Source organism: Dermacentor albipictus, chromosome 7 (genome assembly GCF_038994185.2).
Source record: "Dermacentor albipictus isolate Rhodes 1998 colony chromosome 7, USDA_Dalb.pri_finalv2, whole genome shotgun sequence".
Classification (NCBI taxonomy): domain Eukaryota; kingdom Metazoa; phylum Arthropoda; class Arachnida; order Ixodida; family Ixodidae; genus Dermacentor; species Dermacentor albipictus.
In genome coordinates, this window is record NC_091827.1 from 73,329,111 (window position 1) to 73,345,204 (window position 16,094).

Consider the following 16,094-nt stretch of genomic DNA (forward strand, 5'->3'; position numbering starts at 1 on the left):
AAATGTGTCCCGCATTTCTCCACCGCACCTCTCCAGCCGCTTCCCTGCCCAGCTCAGCCATTCGACCATGTGGGCATTGATTTATACGGGCCTGTTCCATCTACTGGCGCTGGCAACATATGGATTGATGTCGCTGTAGATTATCTGACACTATATGCTGCAACCACCGCCTTGCCCACCGCATCATCAAAAGACGTCGCCTCATTCATTCTGAACAACTTTGTTCTCCGCCATGGCGCACCCCGTGAACTGCTGAGCGATAGGGGTAGCAATTTCCTGCAGGATGTCCTGCAGTTACTCCTATCTGAATGCCAAATTATTCGCCGCACTACTACTGCTTATTATCCACGAACCAATGGCATAACAGAACGATTAAACAGAACTCTTGGTGATATTCTATCAACGTTTGTTGCGTCTGACCACTCTAACTGGGATCTTGTACTTCCATTCGTCACATACGCGTATAATACTACGTCTCAAGCCACTACCGGATTCTCACCATTCTTTCTGCTTTACGGAGCACCATTGATACGGTTCTCCTGTACCGGCCGGACCCTGCTGAATGCACATCTCTTTCTACGGTCGCTCAGTACACCGAGAAATGCCGACAACTCGCCCGTTCTTTGACGTCTGCTCAATAGTGCCGCCAAAAAGAGTGCCATGACCTCAGCCCACCCCCTCACCCCTTCCCTATCAACTCACTCGTGTGGCTTTGGATACTGCCTGCTGCTGCCCATGGCTTTTCGTCCAAGCTTCTCCCGAAGTAGCAGGGGCCCTACCACGTGGTTGCGCAGCGATCACCTGTTAATTACGTGGTCGAGCCCATCTCACCATCTCTCTATCTGCGTCGTCGGGGACGAGAGACTGTGCACATTGACCGGCTGAAGGAGTATTACGATCCGCTCACTTTTTCCTAGATCGCCAGGATGGCTACTCTTCACTTCCGGCGGTGATTGAGACGAAGAAGATCGGCAGGCTAAAAAGCCCCGTTGCCATCGCGGCTGCTACGATACTGGCTGCGGCCTAGCTGCGGTTGCCGCGTTGATCGCCGCTCCGCTACGACCCGAACAAACCCCCCTTACAATATATATATATATATATATATATATATATATATATATATATATATATATATATATATATATATCATATATATATATGATGAGATTAGCTTTCGCTGATGCCGAACGAAAATGCACGGCAACTCAGCCATAAACACCATTGGTGCAATATTTGTCATTGAGGAGAAGCACATACGCTGTGACCCAAGAGGGTATGAAAGAGGTTCATTTAAAAGCTGCAGCTACCCTATGCCACATACCGAGTGCTCATACAGAGAACATACTGAGCGCGATATAGTTGAAGACTTTGACGTCAAAGCCGACAGTAACGACCAAGACCGTGTTTTTCCCAGTTGGACGGTAACATACGGCGATGGGTGCGGTATCCCCTGCAACTAGAGGAGGCAGTTATTGTCTATCTGCTGGTATAGCGAAGAGTGGCAATTGAAGCTACGTTTCAAATATTTTCTGCTTATGTTTCTTTTATTTCCACAGTATGTATATGGATGCATGTGGTGAAAAAACGTCGTCGGCACCAACGCCACAGCTAGCACGACAGTTCTTTGACGGCCTCAAGACACGGGGAGTGCTCTCTGTTGTAAAAGCCATTAAGCGCTGTAGACGCACCGTCAACACTATGCTAAATCACATTGATGGCGGAGAAAGGAAGTTTTCAGCGTTAGTTCCTTGCAAGAACATTTACTGACATTTCTTTGAGCAGGCTAAAGTTCCGGCTAAGCTACTGCGTGTATCCTATCGTGATGTGGGGATAGCAAACAGGAGATTCAAACTGCATAATTTCAGAAGAAGCACCAACGCCACAGCTAGCACGACAGTTCTTTGACGGCCTCAAGACACGGGGAGTGCTCTCTGTTGTAAAAGCCATTAAGCGTTGTAGACGCACCGTCAACACTATGCTAAATCACATTGATGGCGGAGAAAGGAAGTTTTCAGCGTTAGTTCCTTGCAAGAACATTTACTGACATTTCTTTGAGCAGGCTAAAGTTCCGGCTAAGCTACTGCGTGCATCCTGTCGTGATGTGGGGATAGCAAACAGGAGATTCAAACTGAATAATTTCAGAAGAAGCAGTTTGGATATCTAATCTATCATCTGTGCTTACTTGACAATTGGTATCAGGTAAATCTTTTCAAGGCGTTTAGCCCGCGTGAGTTGTTCAAGTTAAGGTTTATTCACATTTTTCTGCGTGCATTATAACTGCATTAGTGACGTGTTGAAATTCGGCAGTCTCATAGTTATGAAACTCTCAGGGGGAGCACCTTATACTACACATTTATATATTTATTACATTCCTTTTTTATGCATGATTACCCTGACTATAAAGTCAACATAGTGGAGCTCCCACCGATGCCGCCACGCGGGGACGCTAAAGTTTGGGCCTTCGTGCTGGCTGCGAAATACGACAAAAACAAAGTGTGTGCTTGAGGGCTGCTAGGCTGGTATTTTCTATGTGGAACTCCACTGCGACACCTGGGTTCAAAAAATTGCTGACTCCGGCCTAAGAAGCGAACTACTTGAGCTTGTTACCCGCCTCAAGCAACCTTCCGCTTGACGCTAACTCAAGCCCATGGCCTCTGCATCTACAGATGTCCTTGTCGTGCAAGAGCCCGCAAGTTTCGTTCACCTAGGTCGGAGCCATCTTCGATCAGCACCACATCGCCTCGAAAACTTCTGGTGGCGCAACCTTTCTCCTGATTCGGCTCAAGAGGAGGTGGACGTCACTGCTGCACCTTTCGGTGATGCCCCCTACCAGCGCCCTAAGCAGAGTATTGAAAATCGCACCACAGCGTCTGATAGCGTGCGCCTGCAGCACCTGGTCACGTCCGAGGAGCTTGTAGATGGCCGCTCCTAACAGCTGCTAAACAGTATCGGGCCGCTCCTGGGCAAAAACAGCGTTGACTAGAACGGTGCGCTGCTGAGGGAGATCTCCCTGCCGCGCTTGCCGTAGCACACCGGTGTCTTGAACGTTACGTCTTGAAAGTGAACTTTACTCTCGATGGCCTCGTTTAGCCTGCTAACCGAGTCCACAATGCAATATCTCATTTAGTGGCAGCCCTCTCTTCAACATTATTTATTATGCCCCCACCCATAAGCCACCTATCGCCTGAGGTCCCAGATCGACCAGCTCGCCGTTTACATTGGCGCCCTCCGGACGTCCTCTCATGACCAGCGCCACTCCTCGTCACGTGCTAGCTGCCGTTCGTCTTCTTTGAGCGGACCCCGCCCACGCAGTGTTTGTAATTCGCCTATTTGCTTGTACCATTAAACTTTATGACACCACACCCACCACTGCAAATCCCCATCGAAGTAGTGAGGTCTCGGACAGCGGCATGTGATCTCGCCTTACAACCCCGCTGTCATTTTTTATTCATCGATTACATTGGCGGCCTACGCTTTCTTGTAGATACGGGGAATAAGGTCACCGTACTGCCATCTTCGCAGCGTGAACGTACTTCTAGGTCACCTGCACCTACGCTCATTGCCGCTAACTCCACCCCCATCACAACGTATGGCCTGCCTGCTAGTAACAGCGCAAAATGTAGACAAGAGACGAGAAAGAAGACACCACAAGCGCTGACTTTCTTGTTGTTGAAAGTCAGCGCTTGTGGTGTCTTCTTGTCCCGTCTCTTGTCTACATTTTGCGCTGTTACTAGCACGATGGAAAACCAACAAGCGCAAGCTGCTATTCTAGCGAAAGTATGGCCTGCGGTCCCTCACTCTCGAACTTAGCCTGCGGGTCCACAGGAAGTGCCTATGTTTTTAATTGAAAGTTAGAGGCTGTCGAGCTTCTCCACGGTATTAGTTGGAAGAATTATTCGAGCCTGTTAGTGCTCCGAAATATCCGACTCAACATTTGAATTCGCGTTCGCATTATTACGCATGGAAGAGAGGATGGTCCTTGCCCAGTCTACGCAAATAAATTGGCTGTGGATTTCCAAGTTTATTCAGTTTTATTGAAATGAAAAGCATCAACTGCACGGCACACCGCGTTGTCATATGTTGATTTCGCAAGCCGAGAGGGGAAGGCGAATTTATCATTTTTGCCTATGTGTCCGCCCTGTTGTCAGTCTAAACGCCGCAGGCAACAGCCGTGGCACAACAGGGAGGAGCTTTGCGCCTATCGTAACTCTTCTGCATGCGTAATCATGAAAACGACCATTAAAATTTGGTGTTCGATTTTCTTGAGCAAGAACACGCTATAAGAATTCTTCCAAGGCAAACTGTGTATAAACACGACTGGATCTAATTTTTGAATACAAACATGCACAATTACTCCAATGAATAAAAAGGTTATGAATTAACTGTAGGTATTTGGGCTGCTGACAGCGATAATTATCATCTCACTTTGCGTCCCCCTGGCTACGTAACCTATTTGCACAGGTCGTCTTCATGTGCGTCCGAGCGGAAAATTTCATGAAAACCATAAAGCTTAATTTTGAACACCCGGTGTATCGTTGTTCACAACAGATATGCGTCATATTAGATTCACCGATAACGCGACAGCTGACGCGCTTCCGCGCATCACGTTCCTTAGCACTTCTACATCTGATGCAGACTGGGAACGTCTAGTTAGGGCTTACATGGAAAACGCTGAGTTGCAAGAGCTGCGTGACAACCTCAGTTCCCTCCTTCTGCAACTCGTTCACCACTCGTTTGTTCCTTGTTCACTCTGGTGCGAGACGACCACGGCTGCTCTACGTCCATTCCATCCAGGTGCCTTTCGTCGTGTGGTTTGCCAATTGTTTCACAACATCTGCCATCCTAGCATGCGAGTCAAAATTGGTCTCGTTACACAGCGGTACATCTTGCTGAGCTTTAATACCGATGTTCGCCAGTGTGCTCACTCGTGCCTCAACTGCTAGACCGCTAAATTGACCCACCGCACGAAGACTCCCGCGTAGTCTTTCTTGCCACCTGGCAGCCGCTATGACGAATTTGATCTTGATTTCTTGAGACCAACCTCTCCCTCTCATGACTTCCGCTACATTCTAGCAAGGATTGACCCGTTGGCCCGGTTTCCCGCTTCGGGTGCCGCAGCATTGTAACAACAGATAGCGGCCGGGAGTTTAACTTCGTTCTCTGCACTCCCCTCAACCGCCTGCGTGGCACGAGACGAGACGCTGTAAGTGTATCTCTTAGACCCCTTTTGATTACCCTTACCGTGTCCTACACCATACGCCCTAGCGCACCAATATTCTATAGAATGGTGCTCGAGAGGTAGTGTCGTTAGACCGCCTTAAATGGGCCTACCTCCAGACGCCTCCACAGGAGCTTTCCGCTGATATTGCCGGCCATCCGGCCATCTGCATGTCACCCTGCTTTGACTAAGTTGAATCTCTTTAAAGTTCATAGTAGATTTCGTATACACGAGAACATGTATGAACCGATACTATGCTTGACTCAAGTCGCAATATGCCTGCATGTTTGTAATGGTCAAGCAAGATTTTGGTGGCCTGCTAATTGACAGCTTTCTGGGCGTTCATGGCGAGTTCTGCTCAGCACCGAAATTGTTAGAAACAACCTGCTGCGCTTCAATAGCTTTATTTGTGGCAAGCGTCCCAAAGCGGGATCTGGCATTGTTCAATAGTAGGTTCAATAGCCCATAATTCCGAAATTGATCAAGGTCTTGGCCTTGAGCGGCACTTGCTAACATGCCCCAGAACAATCTTTCACACATCTAATCGTGAAAGAGGTCAGGGAGTTCGCGTCGGGGATGTTTAACTGCCAAACACCACACGTGTTACGCAGATTTGCTGGTTCAATTTCGAGCTCTAGGAGCTGATCTTTTTGTTTGCCTTCGCTTTATTTTGCGTGAATATTTCAACTCGTCAAATAAAGATATTTTTTGTCTTCTTTTGAGCCTCATCTAGCTTCATCATCTGTCAATTCTTGCCAAAGTGGCAAAAAACTTTAGCCTCCCGAGTCATCCTATTCTACTCCCCAAGTCTCTGCCAAAAACATAAGCCCCAATACTTGAACTGCACCCAGTAAAAAACGTACTGTACGAATGCAATGCAATGTGCGTGAGCGCGTTAATAAAGCCATGATCAACATTTAGTGGTACATTTCAGAGTGATTTATAATGCATTAGGTTCGTACTCTTTAGTGATGTGAATAGGTGAAGTTTATATAATTGTGTTATCGTTAGATCACCTTGCTAAAGCATTTACTTTTAAATATTTGAATTAAAATTTTGCAAATAATAATACTTTGTTTGCAATTGATGTCATCCATCTTAAATACTCTTTTAACAAATACCCACATTTTTTTACAGAATTCCTACGTCACTTAGAAGGCATTATCGCCGGGGGGAGGGGGGAACAGTTAGAGACATATGTATTAACAGAAGATGTATTCACAGAAGTAAGTAAACAATGTGTAAAAGAAAGTATCATCCAGGTGGGAGCACACAACAAGTGAACATTTTCGAGTGCAACGGAAAATTAAAACAAAATTAGAACAGTAATTCATTGTCACAGACCGGCATAAAAACGGGATTATCAGATATCGAAACACATTCCACCGGTAACAAATGCCAGTCTGCCACTGTTTTTGGAAAAAAGTATTTGGCAAAACGATTTGTATTACACCTGAATTCTCACACCTTCTTTGAGTGATGGAGTCGAGATGTAATTTGCCTCTGACAGGTAGTTGCGGCCATGATCGTAAAAGATGCTGTGGGAAAATGTCATTTTTAATTTTGTTTTCTTTTGGTTATTAACGTTGCGCCAGCTCAAGAGTTGTTTTATTTCAGTGATACTTTCGAAAGCTTTGTAATTATTGGAGACAAAGCCTGGACACTGATTTTGAAATTTTTCTCTTCTATCATATAGTCCTGATATGGGTCGCAAATGATAGAGGCATAATCGAGGACGGATGTGACATGGAAAAAATAAAGTGTCTCTTTACCTTCTTTGCAAGCTGATTTGAAATTTGTACGAATAAAAACATTTTATTTGCCTGCGATACTGACTGCTGGATGTGTACGTTCGATTGAGGTTTCGGTGTGAAGTGAACACGTAGGTTCTCGCTCCCTGAACTAGTTTTTATGGTTGTGTTTTCAGCTTTGTGCTGTTTGTGGTTCGAATATTTTATTAGAAAAGCTGACGTGATTGCACTTTATAATATTCAGCTTCATTTACCGGCATCTAAACCAATTCGCTAGTTTATCAAGGTCCCTCTGCAAGATTGTTACAACTGACGGTGAATTTAATTCTCTCTAAAAAATACAGTCATGTGCAAATAATTTAAAGGGGCACTGTTTGTCATTCACAATGTCATTAGTATACATGAGGCATAATAACGGCCTCAAAAGCTGCGGTTGGGCACTCCAGAAGTTACGGTTATGTCTGATGAACTACACCAATTAAGAATCACGTACAGTTTACGACCATTTAGATAGTTACAAATCCAGTTTCAAGTTTTATTATGTATGTTCAAGGACGTTAACATGATATTCAGCGAGAGCTGAGATACTGTGTCAAACATGTTTTTTTTTATTAAAGGAATAGCGGATTTACTTGTTTATTCTAATCAAGAATGTTACCTATAAAGCGTTGAAATTCTGCTGATTGTGTATTTTATGAGTAGCCTTCGAGAACCATCATGTGAGGCAGTAAAAAAGTTAATAGATTCAAGCTGTTTAAATTATTCACAATAAAATATATGCTCAGAAACTTTGCAGTATACTGAAGTTAAGGTTATATGCCTGTAATTTTCTACCAATGTCTCCTCTTCTAATTTATAGATGGCATTACCAGCCGTAATTTTCCAGTTCTGTAGAACCAACCCAGTCTCGTACGAAAGATGAAATATAATAGAGAGATATTGCGCAAGAATTCCGTGACATTCGTTTAAAATGTTCGATGGAATTATATCAGGACCCTTAGATTTAAGGGTCGATAAGGCAGTCGATACAATACTCATCGATGTTTATTTCAGGCATGCCATGGTGCGAGGCATAGTTTGGAAAGAGTGATGTGGTAGCGTCAGTCATTGGTTCCTCAGAAAACACCGAAATTAAATATAGAATAAACAATTCACACTTTTCTGCATCTGTCTTTATGGTAGTCGCATTTGATTTCAGGGCGGGAAATAAAATGTCATCGGTTTTACTTATTTTTATATATTTCGAAAAATCTTTAGGCTTCTTTCAGGTGCATGTTTACTCGGGCGAAAAGTTTTGCTTCGCTTTCTTGATTCCCATTTTGAACGTCCAGATTGCATTCTTTAGGTGTGGGTGGTTGAGTGAAGCGCTATTATTACAACATGTATTGCACACGTTTCAAGTTTTCCGTATCAGTATACGCAATTCATGATAAAAGCAAATTTTATTTTTTTTCATTTGCCACAGTTTTACACGAACATGCCTGTCTAGTAGTTCTAATATTTTGTTCCGAAGGATGGACCGTAAATGCACCGTATCACTACTTTCTCGTAGACCCAGGAATTCTAACTGGTCCTGTCAAATGCAACAAATATAATTGAGATTAGGGCAGTGATTGCGGAAAAAAAATGTTTTACTCCACTCTCATGTGTTTATGTAAAATATATCAACAAAAAAGACACAATTACCCAAACGAACCAGTGCGGTTGACATTTATCGAATCAAATGACGCCCTATGTTGTCTGGCCAGTTCTATAAAAGCGTCGTCAAACCTTTCAGATGGTCTGCCACTGAAAAGAACTAGTTCCAAAGAAATGTTCCAAAACTATTATTCGATGCACGTAACAATGCGCGGCGACAACGTCACTGCGGAAAGTTTTATTAGCTTGAAGAATCATCTTATAGTGCTAGAATGTTTTTCACCACAGCAGAAACGTGATAAAGCACCCAAAAAAGTGAATGTAACTCGTCTGCCAACATCGTGAATCGAAAGGCACCCTTGAAACAGTGTATCAAGCTCTTGATTGTCTTCTTTTGATTTAGTTATCTTGAAACTGCACTTCATTCTTCAAAGCCTACAAACATGTTTTACCTTTCCCAATAAGAATGTAGTATGCTTCCTCCGCTAAAGCACCATATTTTAAAATAAATCAACCAGTTACAGCATGTATCATGCTTACTGAGAATTCTGGCTGATTTGAATCATAAACACAGTTGGAATTGATTTCTGACAAGAGCAAGCAGACAATGTATTTTAACCTCCATTCGGCTCTACCAACAAGTGATCGCTATGATGTTGATTTCAGCAGTATACTAGCAACTTCGCGCTTGCTGTCCGAAAGACAAAGAGTTAGGCATGAGCGTGTTTGCAGTCTTTAGTATATCAGAGCAATAAAAAAAGTGTTGAATTACGTGCATCACATCAGAAACTAGCATTTCTTGATCTAATATGCAGTTGGACAAGCATAAGTTGTGAAGATTTCAATAGAATTCAAAGATCATAGAGCAGCATGGCTACTCACCGAATGCCGGAGCGAACAACAATGGAAGCACCAGACATACTTCAGTTCGCATGAACGCAAACTTTAATTGAAGTAAGGCAATCTGTATTTGAGAGAAATGCAGCGCCTTATGTTTAGTGTACACACACACACACACACACACACGCACACACGAACCCTTATTTTTTGTATTTACATTTATTGCACCTGCCATCTACTGCGGTTATACTATGCTACACTCTCCCTTACCCACTGAAAACAAGTTAATCAGAACCCGCTGACGTATTTTCTGACCTTTTATTTTTTATTTTGGCGTAGGAATATTCCTACGGTCGTATTCTGACCCCTCTTTACACATGTAGCCCCGACGACCACAGGTGAACGTTTCGCTGGAAATGTTGGCTAGATGTGGCAGCTGTTTCCGTTCTTCTCTAACATTGGGACACACAATGCCTACGTTCTTCCTGCATTAGAACATATACATAGGCATACAGCATTAAAATCATTTTCTTACACTTAAGACTGTCGTTAAAGTTTTTGTCAACTTAGATATAGGGGGAGGGTAAAAGCGAAACAATTTTGAACCTGGGGGTGTCATGGTCTACATTAGGGCATGAATAAACTGTTCAAAACTGTAAGGATAAAACCACAGATTAGAACTGCCCACCAGGAATCGAAATATCGGATGGTGGAAGGAACACGCAAAAAAGTTCTATCTGCATATGACTGAGTGCTAACAGTGCTAAGCAAAAAATAACGGTCACTACTGTTAAGTCTCTAAAGAAGGTAGCATTCAAAACAAGAAATGTTTTCGTTTCCATAAAGCATGTCGCTCGAGGGCTCCTATTTAAATACATGGAAAAGGAGAAATCTTTTTTCTCTGCAACCACTGCTCCTCATATTGTGAGGCTTGTTGTATTTAGGAGGAACAGGTAAAACCTAGCGATATAAAAGTGGCACTTTGATTTAATCCATTGATGTTTATAATGATTTTTAAAAATAGACAATTTTGAAAAATCACCACCATCTAGTTCACAACTTTGTAACTCAGCAATCAAATATGATATGACAACTGCGCAAATTTCATTTCATTGCTCATCGAAAATGCACACACTTGAAGCATTTTACGCCACTCTGCAATAGAGTGTTCTTGTGTTAGCATAATATTTTGAACTCTTCTTAAAGATTTTACAAATTCACGTGAACCGTCCCAAATTTGTCCCCTGTAGATATTTAACGCATTTAGTTTCCAGAATGGCTGCTTTTGTTTTTGTGTGGAAGGACAAATTTGGAAACTTCAACCTTGCATTTGTTTTAAAGTTGCATATTTTTAAGAACAGCTAAAAAATTCAAACGCTCAATCAAACTTTTGAATCCGACAGTCAATAGAATAGAACTTTATATCTAAGATGCATAAAATTGCACTGACGTTTGCGAAGGGCTTCATGTGTGTTGGGCACGAGCTGAATCATCCTCTTAAAGAGAGAGCAGGTTGCTTTCTTTTTCACAATGACCCTGGTACAAAACTATTTAATACGGATAAAAATAGGCATAGGCTACATTTCAAACATTCGTTCATTCGATATAGAACTCTCTTTGACTGGGTATGCATTTCTGTTCATTCAATTTAAGCTAAGTCTACTATGAAGCGTAGGTGCCATAACCCAATAAAATTTTTGCTCAAGAGAATCCGGCGCGTTGCACACTTCCTTTCCCATTTACTTACTCAAACAACATAAATAAAGACGCGCCTGAAAAATTATGAAAACTGTAGTTTTGACCATTGCACTTACGCAGACACCATACTCTAAGACTGCAATAATTTTGCTGCGTGTCGTTCTGTAAAGCGCTGTGAAAGCACGGTACCCTAGTTTCTTTTTGTCCCATGTTCGTATGTCACGCAGTTGTCACCCAAATCTGTGAGATGACGCTACTGGGCCATTTCGTTCTTCCCTTATGGTTCGAAAAGTATACAAACAAAATTTAGAAATGGGTGCTTTAATAATGAAATTATGACATTTACGTCTGATCAGTTTTATAAGATAGTAGTACCGTAGAAAAGAAAGCCGGCAGCCTGGACATATATTAGGATAGTGAAGATTGATGCTCTGGAATATGTCTTGTAGTTTTACTCTTTGGATATGTACGAGAGATGGCGTTATTCATTTGCTCCAGGCCGCTTCTTTAATGGAGATCCATGACAATCTTCAGCGCTCAGGGGAGCCAACCTGGCTGACATCGTTTTCGCGCATCTCCTTAGCTTGGAACATGTGCAAAGGGTAATACACGCCATAACACTCGGTTTCTTACGACGTAGTTGCGCCACCGTCCCTGGGATATAATACTGCATCTGACACACTGGCAACAAATGTTGTGATATCAAACGGCGTATTCGTATACTCACTGTATCGTGCGTGACACAGATAACTATGCGAAAGAGGTGGCACAAATACTGACTGCGTGCCGTGGACAGCTACTTCAAATGGAAGACGTGGGTCGGTTAAGTGGTAAAGGTGAATAAGAAGGCCTTAACATAATCTAAAATTTTATTTGTTTCGATGCATCTGAGTTCGTAGGCTAACAAACTATTCTCGCAATAAAACCACGCAGAGCATCGGATTTTAAATTCCTCTATAAGATTAAAAATCAACACTTTGATAAAGCTGCTGCTCATGTTTTAAAATGCAGTTAAATTTTTCCGCTTAAAAAGACAAAATTAAATTTCGCCGATATTACGGAAACACTTTCTGATAAGTCAGAGCACCAGTTAATAGGCGAAAGAAATTTTACAATAAATCTTGCTACCTTTGCACAGCAATACACTCTTCAAAGGCTGGTTTTGGAGCTTGAAAGTACTATAAAGAATTCCTAGACAAGTTGCACTTTGATGTTCGCCAACACCAAGAAGACGTGTTGACCTCGCATAGGCTAAAAGCTACAGGACAAAGTCAGTGACATGTGAAAAGGCCACATGCAACTATTTTTGTTGGTAGAATCTGCGGTATAAACCTGGGCAGCCTTGTGAGCAGCACACGAATGACCGTTGCTGTCACGCAACTCTGAAACATCATGGAATCACGCTCGATATTAGCGCTCATAGAAAAGAGACGGTGCAAGAAGCTCCTGTGATATGACTTTATTGATTCCATCCAACGTGCAGAATATGCTCACTCTTTTTTTATTATCCCTGCCACTGGCAAAACGCGCTTTCCGCCCACACGGAGTTAGTATTCGCGTCACTATGTCATAGGAGCGCTTAAATCATAAGCAGAATCCCTAAGCAACTCAACACCTGTATCCTCTCACATGCGCATGATCTGAGCATCTTAGCTAACCGTAACAATCCTCTGATGGCAGCTGATGACCGGATAGCATGCTGAGCGACAAGGATGGCTGCAGACAACAGACATCACACAATATACGTCAGAAACAAAACTCCCCAATATACGACTGACTGAAACTTCCTGTTGTGTTCTTCAACTGGGCAGAGTTTCCTGAACTGCTCATTCGTTGGTATACCTGAGAAGGAAAGCTGAAGCTGTATTTAAGAATGAATGTATAAATTTTTGGCCAAATATGAGCGGTAACAATTGATAATAACTGTCGTAACCAAGAAAATAGTTTCTGCGGACAGCACAAATGAAATGAACAAACTAGAAATATTTTAATGTCGTGAAGTCAGTAAACAGGGTGCAAAAGGAACCGCGGATGATCGTAGAGGTGTGTGATTTTGAAGTTATTAGAATTCTTTGCATAAAATGATGACCTTTACTATTTAATGTGGTCTTGAATATGATCAAAATATTAGGCATAACTATACCGAAGTACGTGATGTTCAAGATGGTGGCAGAGACACCTAAGTGATGGCATTTGCGTTAGGCCTGGCGTTCACAGTTTGCTCAGGACACACTTAACGATGACTGCAACGTCTTGTCGGTATGACTCCCATCACTTTGCTCAATTTATAATGTGTCTGTTTGAGTGACAGCTGGTTTTAGAGTGAAAATAAAGAAATATACTGCCACAAACCGAAAATACGAATTTTGAAGTTGGACAAAGCGAATCATATACAGTAGTGTGGAACTCTTATAAATGAATTGTTTAGATCATGTTTGTAAAGATTCATAGTAAGGCTTGCTCCTGCGCAAAACAAGACACGGACAAAAGGTATAAAACGATGATACGGCACTGACTCTCTACTGATATTTTATTCAAGATATGTCTAACCTATACATAGATGCCAGTTCATAAGGTTTTCTGCTATGTTGAAAATTTCGTTATATTTTCTTCAAGTTACTGTCACCGCGACGTTGTTGATGAAGTTTTGACGGTATTCAGGAAGCCATGCATGGGCCTTTATTTTACTTTCGATGTACCTAAAGATCATCAAGTGCAGTTTCTGAACCTGAGATTAACCTTTGGTAGAAGTCATGTAAGCTCGAAATATGATCCCAGGTCGGTTAAGCCCATTTTGAACTATAAATCTGGTCATTCTCAAGTAGTGAAGTGGGCTATAACAAAGGCTATCCTAAATGCTGTATTAAAAAAGTCTTGTTTTCATATGTCGAAGGCTGCCTTTTCTGATTAGGTAAATCGGTTACTGGACGCTGGTTACCCCGAAGTGATTATCTAATGTGCGATTGAAAGTACAGTCCATGGCGTCACGGGCGTAAATATCCAAGGCAGTAAAACTAAATTCGAAGAAAAGAAATAAAAACGCAGTAGTACCGTGTGTACACAAGTTGCCGCATGGGCTTAAGAACGTTCATTGAACGAGCATTGATGTTCGGTTTTCTGCGAAATATAAGCCGCATATGCCCGTTAGCTGATAATTTGCAGATTAAAGCAAGTAAAGGGAAAGTGCACTGCCAAACATGTGAACGAGTACATCGCTTCTGCTAAGAAGGTTTATATCCCATTCCATTATCTTTTGGTAGAGAATAGGTAGGGCCAACGAAGCGATGTGTGAATGTTTGACTTAGGGAGCATGAACTATCTCGTCAAGGGGCTGCGCCAGATCATTTCCCGGCACATTGAGAGTGGTGCGGTTGTCGCCCCTATTTATAAAAAAAACTGATCTCATTTACAAACACGTGAGCCAATTCATAAAGGAAATTGCTGAGGCTTGCAATATAATGATTAGGGACGAGGCATGTAGCAGCAAGCCGTCTATCACTCTTGATGACAAGGAATTGGGTTACCTATGTCGATATTATTATGCGTCAGTTCGTCACAGTTGCCTCGATGTATCTCTGTCTCGTGCATATCATAGTTATGAACTGGCATGTATATCTATATGTTAAATATATCTTCAATAAAATAATATTTGACAGTTAGCACTGTGTCGTCGTTTTTTACCTTCTTTCGTCCGTGTCTTGAGTTGCGTTTAACGAACCTTACTGTGAATCCTAACCAATTGGCCCAACATGCTGTCTCGATTTTGTATACAGAAAGTGTTACCTGCTACAAGTAATCTTGTTTCGAAAAAAGAGCAATTCTGAAAAAAGACAGGCCAGGACGATATACAATGTATATTTTACAAATGTTCTTTCAGTTATTTATCGGGATATCCGCCAGTCTTATGTGCAAATGAGGTGTTTTGATTCCCAGTACGAGGTCAGAAAATATTATAAAAAGTTACCTCGGCAAACGAATTTGACATGCCTCAAAGCACCAGAACTGTGATCCGTACAGTTTTATTTTACAATACTTCATGTCTGACTGACTTCATTTTATTGATCAAGTGTCCCAGTCATACGATTACGCACATTATGGATGATGTTTACTGAGGGACTAAAGAATCTTCACTTAAGCGGCCGCGTCAATAAGGAGGAATTCACTGCGGCACTTGGCGGCAAACACATCATTCTCTACCGCACTTTTCTGGCACACACGACATAGGAGATATGCACGCTGCAGGGACATGCAGTTTTTCTGAGGAATGTTCACGGATCTCGTAATACACACAGAAGGCAGGGACTACAGGAGCGCTACACGCGCCCATTCAACACACCAACGCATAAGCAAATGCGGATAACATCGCTGCAAGCGGTGTTATTAACACCGGTGTGAGCACACAAGAAATTCATTTAAAACGAAGGGACGGCGCAGGTAGCCCCGACAGGGGCACAAATGGCCAAGAAGGGACATCAGTACAGCTGACCTAAACCAAACAAATCGCTGAAAGCTGCATGTTTCTAGCAAACAGAAGATATATGTCCCCGCCGTGCTTGCTGTAGGTATTAGTACAGCAATAGACAGTTCAGGGAAAACCATTTGTTCCCATGATTCAAAAGGTCCCTCTTTAACTAACTGTAACTATTACGGGCACTGACTTTCTCTTAGTGGAATTCTAGTAAAGAATTACTATGATTGGTGCATTGGCTGCGGTACATGGCGACTGGTTTTATTTTGTTTTCTATCGACGAATGCCTTTTTGTTCGAGGAAGGCGAATATAATAGCACATGTCCACCACAGAGTCTTCACATAGTTTGCTTTTTTCCCTGTTTCTTTCTAAAGATAAGCAATACGTGTTTCGTTTGGGCATCTCCTCCTTACTACCATGCATTACGTGCCCCGTGCTTCAACTGCTGGCTGGCCGGAGCTGTTGGCGGGGTGCGTTAAA

At 42.5% G+C, this 16,094-nt stretch overlaps 1 protein-coding gene across 1 annotated transcript in view; it reads right to left on the reverse strand.

Moving 5' to 3' along the window:
- The window catches only part of LOC135916098 (uncharacterized), an 81,935-nt gene that overhangs the window by 35,669 nt on the left and 30,172 nt on the right, over positions 1–16,094 (reverse strand). The window contains exon 3 of the mRNA XM_065449328.2: positions 9,490–9,571. Within this exon, the coding sequence (XP_065305400.2) occupies positions 9,490–9,571 (82 nt within the window). The remainder of the gene's footprint in view (positions 1–9,489; positions 9,572–16,094) is intronic.